The sequence below is a fragment of the Neolamprologus multifasciatus genome, chromosome 15, assembly GCF_963576455.1.
Source record: "Neolamprologus multifasciatus chromosome 15, fNeoMul1.2, whole genome shotgun sequence".
Classification (NCBI taxonomy): Eukaryota; Metazoa; Chordata; class Actinopteri; order Cichliformes; family Cichlidae; genus Neolamprologus; species Neolamprologus multifasciatus.
The window spans coordinates 34,856,374-34,869,379 of record NC_140453.1 but is presented as its reverse complement, the minus strand read 5'-3'; the positions used below and the strand labels follow the sequence as shown (position 1 = coordinate 34,869,379).

At 41.4% G+C, this 13,006-nt stretch overlaps 1 protein-coding gene across 8 annotated transcripts in view; it reads left to right on the top strand.

Moving 5' to 3' along the window:
- Nucleotides 1-13,006, top strand: part of LOC146502550 (3',5'-cyclic-AMP phosphodiesterase 4C-like) — an 85,374-nt gene that overhangs the window by 51,619 nt on the left and 20,749 nt on the right. For 4 of the 8 annotated variants that reach the window (XM_085131981.1, XM_085131980.1, XM_085131987.1 and 1 more), the window contains exons 2-3: nucleotides 11,041-11,232; nucleotides 12,440-12,481. In XM_085131981.1, coding sequence (XP_084988107.1) covers nucleotides 11,041-11,232; nucleotides 12,440-12,481 — 234 coding nt within the window. Of the gene's footprint in view, nucleotides 1-964; nucleotides 3,602-11,040; nucleotides 11,233-12,439; nucleotides 12,482-13,006 lie in introns of those variants that run through there. The other 4 variants (XM_085131983.1, XM_085131982.1, XM_085131986.1 and 1 more) reach the window with 3 other exon arrangements.

Below are 13,006 nucleotides of genomic sequence, written 5' to 3'. Positions count from 1 at the left end.
TACATGCAAACTAAAGGAGGCCCAGTAAAAACACATTTACAGTTCCTAAAAGGAAACAAAATATAATGAACAAAAGAAAAAGCTCCTATTTACTGTAGGACTGCGCAGATAAAAATAGATTTATTTAATGCTTTTGATGCACAATTTAATTGATCAGCTGGGAGCTTGTTCCAAAGAACAGGAACACAGTGACTAAAAGCACCTTCAGCTCACTTAGATCTGATTCTGGGAACAGTTCAAAGATCTGCAGCTGATGAACTGAGGGGGTTGACCGGACTGTGAACAGTAAGCAAACAGGAGGTGTACTGAGGGGCCAAACCACTGAGAGCCTTAGGAACTGTAAGTATTTTAGTGGTAATTCTGCATTGTGACTTCAATACTAGAGTTCAATACCAAGCCCCCGTTTGTCACTGACAATTTAAATTCCAATAAAGTTTTTTTGTTTGTTTGTTTTTTAATGAAGGAGACTGTAAGGCCTGTGGTGGCAAAAAGTAAAATAGACATCATGATTTCTTTCTTACTTTTAGGTTGCGGCCTTGTCAAAGTAAGCATTTTGATCAATTTGGTCATTTTCAGTCATTTATTTAAATTAAATTTAAAAAAAAAAGCTACATCTTACATTATGTTGTAGCTGTAATCAGAATATAATTAATATATATAAAAAATCAAAATCTTGGAAATCTTGCTAGATGTCCTGATTTAATCATAAATGTATATTTTAACCCTTTAAAGCCAAGAATATCATATTTGGTACATGTGCTCTTGTGAGTTTTTGAGACTTCTACTTCATCAGCGTTTTTAACCTTAAAAATTATATAAATTGCATGACACATTTTTAATGACTAAATTGCAAAATTATGGCTAATGTAGCAAATGTTTGTACAAATTAAAACTAACAAAACAAATTAAGATTTGATATCTATATCTATCTATCCATAGATAGATAGATAGATAGATAGATAGATAGATAGATAGATAGATAGATAGATATACTGTCTATTGTCTTTATTATATATGTTGTTGTTTTTTTGCATGTAAATAGATGGAATTGGTTTTTTCGTTTTTCAGTGAATTTCAGTGCGATCTCTGTTGAAGGTGAGAGCAGACAGGTTTCAGTGGATGGGCTCGGAAGTGTTTGGTGTTTGCATGACGATGACAGTGAAATGGTCTTTGCTGCTTGTAAAGCGACATACTTTATAGTGCTGCCTCACAAAGTCAGATCCGTACTACAATGCCAACTGTTGCATTGCCCTGCAGACGGGTTCCCATATTGTTGTAAAATGCCAGACCGCAGTGTTACCTGTAATGTTTCTAAATATGAGCATCTACTATCAGATTCACGTGTAGATGTTCCAGAAAATTAAATGCCAAACCACTGAGCTCACAGGCAGTCATTGGTAAGTAGTAAAACTGTGCTGATATCTTTTTATTGTGTCCTAGCTGCAGGTGGTAAGAGTTGAAAAACGCAAGACTTCTCCAAAAGTACTCTTATTAGATTCACACATAAAACATATTTATCGACTTAAACATGATGACCATTCAGCTCATTTAAAAGAAACATTTTATCAACATCCGTCGTGTGATTTATTTCTTTTTTTAATTCACAAAGAAAAATAATAATAATCAATATCAGACGTGGAATCAAACAGCAGCATCGTCTCAGAAAAGGTGTCGTGTGACTTTTCGTGCTTTCTGCGTGTCCCCTCCCAGTAGTTCAGCAATGAGAGCTGACCTTTGGTGGCGTTGCAGCAGCTCGGCCGGCGCCATGGGCCCCAGGCCATGTCAACACATGGCAAAGTGATGCACAGCTCGCTCCCCGTATGGTCACAGGTCACCGTGAGCTGCCAGTATGTATTCCCACATAATGTAAATAGAGAGTAACGTTAGCTGTTGCAGTTGTGGAGTTGTGCTCACAGTGAGAATGAGTCAGCAATGAGTATCAGCTGACAGTATCAGTGCTCTCATTATGCCCCTGCAGCTGCTTAGGCTTTACTCACCTGCACCAGCTCCATCTGTATAACTCATGCTTGTCACAGGCATATCTCAGCCCGTGTTTGCCATATCACACTGATATGTATATCTGCTCTGTTGGCTCTATTTTTGCAGGGTTTCTTTAAACTGCATGGGTTTGGTGGGTTTTACAAATCTCAACAATAGTAACTACTCCTACAAAAAGTGTAACATGGCTTATATTGTTCTGGTTAAGTATTTCCCCGAGGACCTGGATGTGCTACAAAGCAGAGAGGGGATTTCAGCCAGCTTTCCACTTAGACGGAGGTGGCAAGAAAATTTAATAATTTATTATTTATCTTTTTTTAAGTTACTTACTTTCCAAAGGCTGTTTTCAAAGAGTTTTTACCTGAGCTTTCAGGCCTTTTTGAAGCTCTCTAGTTTATTGTAATTATGTAACTAAGTTAGATATTATACTGGAACTTTGGTCTTGTGATAATAGTTCGTTGGCAAACATGGCCTAATATAGGTAAGGCTTTCAGTGGACCCTATAAATGTTTATCCGCACTGACATTTGACCCCCTCCCAGTTGGTGCTTTAGTCTTCTGATTTTGTGTCTGAATTCACTCAATCTGTCATCCAGATGTAGCTTTTTGTATGCGACACAACGATGATGCCATACATCTTTACAAGTTCTCCTCTCCAGTTGGTTCTTGTCTTAGATAGAGGTTTATTTAGCACCTTCAAGACAAATATAACGGGCTCCATCATTAATCTCCCGTTTTGTGACAAAGGATGTGCCCTGATGTGAGGACAGGAAATATTGACGTGACAATGGCTGCTCCCTGGACATGGTCCCAAATCTTTTCCAGTTCACAGATGATGGCTCAGCTCGCTGAACCGCGGGACGCCTCGACTCAGAGTCCCCAGAGTCGCTCCTCTACGTTCCTACAACAAACACGTGTCGACAGAAATCCCACCGCGTCCGCAAGCTCGGCGAGCTGGTTTCTCTTTAGCGTGTTTCATAGCATCCTTTGTGTTTGGTGGAAAACACAACTGCAGTGAGAGGCGCGTTGGGCTGGGAATAATTGCAGGCCTGCATGCTGGTCGATCGGCATTGCAGCGACAGCTATGAAACCACAACTGACGTCAGCAGTCAAGTGTGACTGTGTTTCTGTGACTGCATGTGTGTGTGTGTGTGTGTGTGAGAGAGAGAGAGAGAGAGAGAGTGTGTGTGTGTGTGTGTACTCGCGTTGAATATCACTACTAGAATAGTGGACTGAGTGTTATCCTGACATCTGTGTGATTCCAGGAATGATGATCAACTCAGAGCCAGGCAAACACTCAACAAAGAGACGCTGTCCAATTGTTTTCTCGCAGTAGACAATAGTTTGGTTGACCGGACTTTTAACGAATGAGGAATTAAGGTGTCCACATGCAGCCTGCTTCTGCTCAGTTTGTCACAGGTGAACTCCATCACCTACATAGACTTGAGGGCTCCGCCTACACAGCGGGAGGCCAGGTAGGGAAAGCCCGGAGATCACACTTCAGTTGGCTTGACAGGTAAAATTAAATAATAATCGAGCTATATGAAAAAAGATGACGCGACCTTTTTTGGGAAGTGGAGTTGCGAGACAACTGGAACAATAAGGTAAAGAAAGAAATACTAACATAGAGGGAAAGTGACTCAGAGTCTGTTTGTCTCTTGTTTTTTGCTTTGTGGAAGTTTAACAAAGACATTGAATATGTAGGGGAACGGATATCATCTAGGACTGTATTTTTGCCAAAGATATGCATGCAAAATATAAGTAAAATATGGGAATATAAGACTTTCTGTCTAACAACACCAGTGCCTGAACTTAGGGTCCCTGTTAAGCCTAAGAAATAAACGAATCCATGTGCTTGAATGCACTGGGATCATTTAATGAAAAACTACAACAGGCCTGGATTGTGAGTCTGTAGCCCTCAGTGATGGCAACAGACATGGCGTTAACATGAACAGGTAATGTTGTGACTGGCACCTCATACACTTGGAAAGGTCAGTATCTTGCCTGTTCCATTTGAGTATATTGCATGAGTGCATGTCTTATCAATAAATACATAGTAAGTAGATTTTGCTCTCTTTTTATTTGTCCTTTTAATGCATTACTACAGTATGTAGTATTCATAGCTGTTAAATTTACTAAGTGTGATTCTCCACCCTTACGGGAAACAAAGGGTTAGAAAAAACACTCTCTCTGTGCTGTCTCCATCTTGTTGTGTCCTGCTGATCAGAGATGTGATTGGCTGCTCCTGGGCTGCCCTTGGCTAATTAGAGGAGGAAGTTGCATGCTCCTGCCTCACCACTGGACTCAATCACTGTATACTGAAAGGCGCCAATTACTGGCGTATGAACTTGATTAAAGGGGCACCCAGCACGGCCTGTTGCTGGGCAAAGACGATGTGCGTGCGTGCGCAGGTGCGGATGTGTGTCTGTTCGTGCCCCGAACCGGCCTGTCCGGTTGCGCACCAGTGTGATTTAAGGCTGTTCGATTTTCAGGTCGATGCTGGAGCCAAATCTGGATCTCTACCGCTGGGGCTGTAATCACACACTGCCTTCGTGTGTATGTGTGTGTGTGTGCGTGGAGCTCTGGGTCATTCTGGCCTAGTGTGTTACCCACCTAACCAGTTTCTAATGATGTTAATGCTGATCAGCCACTGTATGGATTTCAGCCTGGCTGGATGGACAGAGATAATCACTGCACATAGACCTCCATGATCAATACCCGTCCGGAGGAGCGAATCAACCTTTGAGGCACCCTGAACTCCAAAATTTTAACCTCTTCAGCTCCACACCAGTAAAAAGTCTGTAAAAAAGCCAAATTTCTTATGTTACGTTAGACGGCACACACTTTTACAAAATTATCTTTTATTAAAATGAGGTTAAAGCGTTCAAAGTTTCAGCTTTTCAAATGTGGATGGAAGGGTGTGATCCTAGGACAAAAAATGCTATGTTCTGATGGTCTGATTGGAGTGTTTTATGTCAGTATGTGTGCATTAGGTTTATGTTATAAGATGATTCATGTGTGTGAGATGTGTTGCAGTAGTGGTTAATAGCTGCACCGTTGTACTGGCTGCAAACAGATTTCACAAAACACTGTGTCACACTTTTTTTCTTTTTTTTAAATTTATGCACACAGCCCCAGACACCAATTTTTCTCTCGCTTTCTTCCTTCCTTTGTTTCTCGTGACAGCAATTAAAACAGAGCTCTGCTGTTTTCAGAGACAAGAGTCCTTCCTCTGCCTGTAGGTCAGAGGTGACAGAAAAATAATAAATACAGCAGCTGCTTTGACTCTCAGCAACCTTCTCCTCCCCTTGGCTATATTTAGAGAGACACGAGCTGCTCTGAGATCAGATGTTGATGTTGGACGCAGGGTGCGTGCTCTGTTTGGACAGCGATCCGCAGTGGCTGGCTGGTCAGGTGAATGGAAAGAGCAACTGGCTCTTAAGGAAGGTGCGGCTCCAGTGCAGTTTTATAAAAGAGAGGAGCTGATAGATTTGTCAGGGTTGTTAGGGTTTCCACTGATGGTACAATATGCTTGAGGTAAAGTGTAAAGTGATATTTTACTGTACAGCGTGTGACAGAGAAGTATAAGCAGAGAAGAAATTCCACTCATTAAAATCACCTTTTCTGCTCTCTGGAAACTGTGAGCGGGCAGTGCTGAAACTGATTGCAGTTTGGGGTTTCAGTTTAGCTCCAGAATGCTTAATTGGAACACCACGTTTATTTATTCAGTGCATTTACTGTTAGAAACAACAGAAATTTGGGAGTTTGGAAAGCTTAATTTGATTTATACACCATTATTGATTTTAATACATTCTGTTTATGTCCTGTATGTAAGTCAAGGCAAATCATATAGAGAGCTAAGAGTGAAAAGTGTCCATTCAGCGACCACTCTAAACCTGCTGCTAGCTCCACACACTGATTAACTCTTTTGGACTGTTCCCCTGTGGGAGATGAGCCTGAAGCTGTTGTTTCTATTTCATTTGTTATTGTCAGAATAAATGGAGATCACTTCCAAGATCACCTTGTGCGATCCTGTGACTCTCACAGGATTGCTACTCCCTCGTAAGATAATGGAGGGCTAAGAAAGCACTGGTGATATCACAAACAACTGGAAGATATCTAGCGTGTTGCGTGTTGCCCGTGTGTGGGTAATGTATTTTTCTTTCAGGAAAAAAAAAGCACATTTTTATCAGCACAGAAAAGGATGTTCTGCTCCCTAATGTAGCGCAGCATGTTTATCATTAACTCACTAGAATTCACAGTTTGTGCGGGAGAAGAGTTTGAACACAGGGGCCTCCTTTCTTTTTGCAATGCTCAAATGTGGGTTTGCACAAATACTTTCGCTGCTTGTTCTTCCCGTGCCCTGCCTTGCTGTCGTGATGACGTTCGCACACGCACAGAGCGTGCAAACTGCACAGAGTGACAGTGAGAGGAAAGATCTGTTTGGCAGGCTGCTGGACGAAGGGAAGCAGGCTGTTTTTCTGCTGTGTTCAGATCAAATATACAATAGGCTTGAGGTGTAAAGCAAACAAACCCTCTTTACTCCCTGGACTCTCACACAGACACGCTTCTCTGTCTTTCCTTTCTTTGTGACATAATGCAACGAGAAGACACACCCACTGTACTCTAATGCTAACCTGAGCCTTGGAGAAAACTCCCCTATTTGCTAAGACTGAGCCTCAGTGGTATAAAATATTCCCTGGTCTGTTTTCCTCCTCTCCCCCTCACCTCTTGTCTCCTTCCTGGTGTGATGTTTGAGGCCCCTTGGCCAATTCCCACGCTACAAGGGAAGAAAACAAGAGGGAGGGAGTGTGTGCAAGTATGTGTTTTGACCTCCAACCCCCAGCTCTGTGTCATTCAGCCATCAAATAACATCTGGACTCTGGTCACTCTCACACACACAACAGAATGTTTTCTGAAATCCCTCAGCCTTGTTTCCCATGAGCACATCACAAGCAACAACAACAACAAACGAACACTAACTGGAATCAGTTCTGCATCTCATTTCATGGCATACGGACATGTTTTAAACTTTTTGCTCAAGGTCCACTTATAAAGAGTATATCTGTACTTAGACTCAAAAGTTGCTCCAAGATTAAGGACACAAATGCACTAAATTGTTTTTTAAACAATTTAAAACCAAAATATTTAATTTAGAATTACAAAACTCAGCAAATCCTCACAATTGGGAAACATGAATCTGTAAATGCCTGACATAGCTGCACTTTTCTAGCAAAAGAATAACTGATCATAAAACCAGAAAAGCAGTTCTTTTTAATTTAGTTTACAGACAAAAGATTTTTTTCCCCTTCTTTGATATAGTGATAAGGGGAAAAACTAAACATCCTGGGAACAAAAGCAGAGCTTAGGATGTGGGTGTCAAGGGATGTGTTTGTGTGTGAGAAAAGTTCAGTCAAAAACACAGTTAAGGACAGAAAAGGGAGCCGTAATGTACGTCAGAGAAAGGAAGAACAATGCTCGAGTCAGGGGACAGACCAAGGTCAGCGTGTTATGTACGCTGTAACTGAACAGGACGCCAGTGTGCCTGGCTGAATGTCTGCCTGTCATTCTGTTTAAAGGGTGGATGCCCATTCACTTGTTAACAGTAGCTGTGGTGCAGTGAAAAAAGGGACGCTTTCTACATTTTCCGCATTATTATAAATACGTCATTTATGTAATATTAACAAATTCTACTATTCACCTTAAAAAACTTAAAAAGCACTTCCAGGACTGAGCTGTTTAACTTAACTCCCCACTCCCACTCCCTTTCAACATGTAAATTAATAAAAAAAAATTGTATGTAATTTGTACAGTATTTTTTTTTCTTTCTTATTTTCTTTTCTAAATGTACTTGTATATTGTTCACATGTTGAAATAAATTACCAATCAATCAATCAATCAATCAATCAACTCTAACATCCATCCGTCCGCTTCCTCGGGAGTGCTGGTGACTATTACAACTGTCATAGGGCAAAGGTCACAAGTCTAACACAGCTCAGCGTAACAGCACATGTAAGTGCGTTTAAGGTGTATCATGGTCAAATCTGGTGAATATCACTCTGCTTTACTGGTGATGGAAGGAAGTATAACCACACTGTATTTAAACTGTGTTACAGAAGACACAGAAACTGCCAGATTACTGGGAGTCGGGTCCATCTATCCATTTTCTTTCCTGCTTTTCCAATTCAGGGAAGCAAGAGGTAGCTGGAGCCTGTTCCAGCTGTCATAGGGAGAGCAGTTCTGAACAGGTCGCCAGTCTCTTGCGTGGAGAGTGTTTTACAAAATTCAGATAGATCCAGATGCATTGTACCTGGATCAGGATGAGATGAGATGAGATATGAGTTGAGTATTAGGATTCTTTTATTTTAAACCATAACTTGTCTGCTGGGCATACCACAAAAGCAATGGCCATTGCAGTACCTCTTGTTCCTCAGTAGGGGGAGTTGTCTCACTATCAGAAGCCTTCTGAAGTGAGCTGCAGCTGCTGAAAAACTTTGTATTGATCTTTTGTATTATGTTTTTATTTTATGCCACATCAAAATTCTCTTTCACACGTGATTTGTCATATTTTAGGTCTTGCTGTGCAGTTATCTTCATATAAATTCATCAAGTCCACTTTAAGGAGTGTTTGTTAAAAAACGTCTGTATCTACCCCTAAACATTATGGAAAATTTGATGTGAACACAAATAAACTTGTCATTTTCGTGTACATTTCAACAGAAATATTGTATTGCATGAAATTCTAAACGTGGGATCCTCTGGTCTGGTTTAAAAAAGACTCTTGCTCATAATGAAATTTAGCAACAGTTTAAACGTATGCTATGAATTGCAGTGTCACCTGCACGATGTCCTTGAGAAATGTGCTTGAATGCCATCGTACTTGCTCACGCCGATATCTAAAAAGAAAACACAGACTGTACAATTGGAAGGAAAAGAGCTGTATGGCTACTAGGATTCACCTAGTAGAATTTAAAATATCATCCTTCATAAATATATTCATGCGGACGGGTGAAATCATCTGCACCCTGCATTGGGATGGGAGGTGGGGGGGTGCATCTACGTAAGCACCATCACAAGTCTCCCAGTTCCCCTATTTCCTGTCAGCCAGGTCTATTTTTAGCTTCTGACGTCACCGGTCTCCTCTGATGGAGCCTCGTCACGGCCGATTACACCGAGCCAGGGGTGGAGGAGGTGTGTAGAGTGGGGCTGAACGAGGTGTAGTGGTGGGGTGGCATCATTGAGGTAAGCCCTGCTGCTGCATATCACCCCCACCAACCCACCCTCCGGGAAATTGCACCAATCAGATGCAAGGTGCTGAGCACATCACTGTGCTGGATACAGCCCTCCTCATCACCACCCCCACCCCCTCCTGATCTCGCTGTATCTCACTGTTTCTATGAACTGGGCCCATTTCATTCAGCATCGATTGCTTAATGGCCATCTTTCACTTAACACGCAATATTATTACTGGAGCGCTGGAGGCAGGCTGCACTAAAAATAGACACAGGAGCAAGCTTCCATTGCTCGACTGGTGCTCTGTTTTCAGCTGTTATAAAAGGGGGAGTTTGCATGAATGAGAATGTATCTAATTGATAAAGACAGTCTGTTAATCGTACCCATGCGGCGGCCGCATAATGGAGCTCCGAGGTCTCAGTCAGGTGAATTCTTTAGAAGGAAAGATGTTTAGCCGAGAGGACACTGGCTCACGGTGAGCTTCAAATAGTGCAGAGATCAGCAGAAGAAGATGAATTTCCGAGCTGATAAGCTTTGACCCCCCCAGACAATACTCAAAGTCGAGTTCTCCTCCACTTCCTCTCAGCCCACAACGGTTGCAGCGCCGTGCTGGCTCTTGCATGGACAGCGTGTTACAAAAAAGTGTGGTTTGGTTCAAAGGCGTTAGGAGGGAAAGGGAATTTACTGTCATAGTGAAACCTGCAATTGAGAAGAATTCAATCTGATCATTTGTAGCTGTGCTGCTGTTTGCTGACAGAGGCTTTTCTGGAATTGACATAATCCCACTTTTATCATACCAATAAAAAAAATCTAAATTTTCCAAATATGGAAAAAAAATACTGTGTGGTTATTTACAGCAACTCTTTGTTGAACACTTGGGGGCATATTTCGATGTCGCTGCTATGACGGGCAAGAGCGCGAGCGGCGGGGCGGGTTATTGGTTGTCGTTGCACCGAGGCAACGTGCCAGTGTTGACGTCAAACAGAGATGGTGAAGGGGAAAGATGTGCGTGAGTGTGTGCTAGATTGTGAAAGCAGTAATCACAAGGTCACCTGTTTAAACTCAGAGGAGACAATCTATCTGAATACATTTTTTTCCCATTGTGCTGCCAATAAAAGTGGCATCCTGTGCATTGTATTACTATAATTTTCAGGTAGTCCGCATGAACCCCGTTCTTGTGTCACTTTATAATTGTAGCTCCTTTGTGTCTGCTGTCAGAGATTCCATTATGATGATTTGGGGGCACTTTGGCAAATTGATTTGGATTTGCAGCCCTCTGCATTACTGTACTTTCAACTTTAGCTGTTCCATAGAGGTGCAATTGTACCCTGTCTCACCACGGTCTTATCCTTTCTGTCTCTACATGCAGATCAGCAGCTGCTGCAGAAACCGTTAGTGCTGTGCATCACAATATTTGTGTTTGTCTGAGATTTATATGTGAAATCTTTGCTGCCTGTCTCATGTTTTCATATATTTCTTGTGCTTTTTTCCTACAGTAGGGCTTCTTTGTTTAAAACTATACATTTACTATGCATTTCTTTGTTATTCTGGCTAGGTTTTATGCTCAATATTATATTATAGTAATCAAAGTAGCCAACAATTATAGCAGTTAATAGCAGCTAATACTAATAGAGGTATTAACCTGACCTCCAAGTCACTGCATGCAATTCTAATCATGCCAAAAATTTAAATAAAATAAATAAAAGCAACAGAATTATTTCATTAAAAATCAGGCTGTGATGCTAGCTTGTGGGTAGGAACAACAGAATACTTATTAATTTTTTCTCTCTTCTCTTCCTTTTCTCTGTAGTTTTGATGTGGAGAATGGCCTGTCGGTGGGTCGCAGTCCACTGGACTCTCAGACTAGCCCGGGTTCTGGTCTGGTACTTCAGGCCAACTTTCCCCACAGTCAACGCCGCGAGTCCTTCCTCTATCGCTCTGACTCAGACTTCGACCTTTCACCCAAAACTATGTCCCGCAACTCGTCCACTGCCAGCGACCTGTAAGTATTCTCGGACGCTTTCTGTATTGTTTCAGCAACAATAAGCCGAGAGATGTGGATCTTTTTTTGTTTTCTGTTCTTTTGTTTGTGGGGTTGCACAGCTGGATTTGGAGGAATATATATAGTGTGCTTAAGAGCACAAAAACTTATCTCATCATTCCAGAGAAATCAAAACGTTTCAGAAAGAGGCTGAAGATATGAAGGCGCCGAATACCACAGATCATCTAATCTCTGAGAAACTGCACAGTAAAACAAACTATTTTCTGAATGAAAATGAAAACTTTAAAGTTAGTTTTAAACATGATTCCAGCAATGTTTTAAAACTGTTAGTTAGCCATGTTATCCACTTTGTTAGGTACACCAGTTATCTAGTCAGCCAATCACATGGAAGCATGCAGACATGGTCAAGACAAGCTATTGAAGTTCAAACTGAGCATCAGAGGAAGAATGGTGACTTATGTGACTCTTGACATCATGTGAGGCTGGTCTGAGTGTTTGAAAACTGCTGATCTGCTGCAATTTTCCTGCACAAACATCTCTAAGGTTTACAGAGAACGATCTGAAAACGCTATCATGTCAAAAATGGATCAAAGTCTCGGAGGAATGATTCAAGCACACTGTGGAATCAATGCATGAAGAATTAAAGAGATCTGAAGGCAAACAAGGGTCCAACCCTGTACCATGAAGGTGTACCTAATAAAGTGGCTAGTTGTGTATTTCGTTCAGCATTTTTTAGCACAATAAAATAAAATTTTCATTTAAGTCAAGGTTTGAAATGATTTGCAAATCACTGCCTTTTATTTTACACTAAGCCTGTAAAACTCATTTCACGAGATCACATTGATTGTGTCAGTGTCATAAATACAATAAATTATAATAAATACATTTAAAACTATTTCTAGTAAGCTTACCTAAGGTCCTATTTACACTCGAAGAACTACATGCATTTGGCAGCAGGCTTTAGAGACACTTCAAGCAGCACAGCTAGAGTTTAAAAATGTAAACACGAGAGCAACCAGTTGTAGGTGTAAATACAGTGAAGTCGGCAGCTGGCGGGAAACATGCTGGTAACGCTACGCTAGTTCAGCAACTAGTTTCTGTCTGTTTATACAGCTGAAGATTTCTCTTGTGCAGCTAGCAGTCTGTTTGAAGCCAGAGTGTTAATGGGGCCTCGACCACCAATAGCTGTCGCTCCTTTGTTTTGAAGGGAGGAGGGATTGAAGCATTGGGAAGTCAATTGGCTACCTCGGTGAGACAAAGTGTGAAGATTGCTGTGATTTTTCTGTCTATCTCTTTGGCCTGTGCCACACTGTCATGAGTCACATCTCCCACGCTTTTCCCAAACACGATCCGAACAACTTTATCTTGGATGCTCAAAAGTTTGAGAAACAGTCCCAGCAACCATTTGACAGATGCTGATGTGTTGCCACCCGTGTTTCAGTCACAAACCTGACGACTACAAAGGATTTTGATATTTTACTTAACAAGGTGGCGCTCACAGTCATGCATCAAAATGTTTGCTGGACAGTGAAGGCCAACTTAGTGTTTTTCACAGTTAGCATGATTTCACCCTGAGGTCTGGAGGTCTGTGTGCATGTTGTCACCCTAAAGCTTCCAGAAAGCTTTAGCTGATCTAAAACTGGTATCCCAAGCATCCAAAGCATGAGCTCTGTTCCTCACCTGCATGTTGTTCTAGTTATACAAATAAGTCTTAGAGGCATTTTTAGTGGGATTGGTCTTTTTTAACATTTCCCTTGAGATACAGCTTACTCAT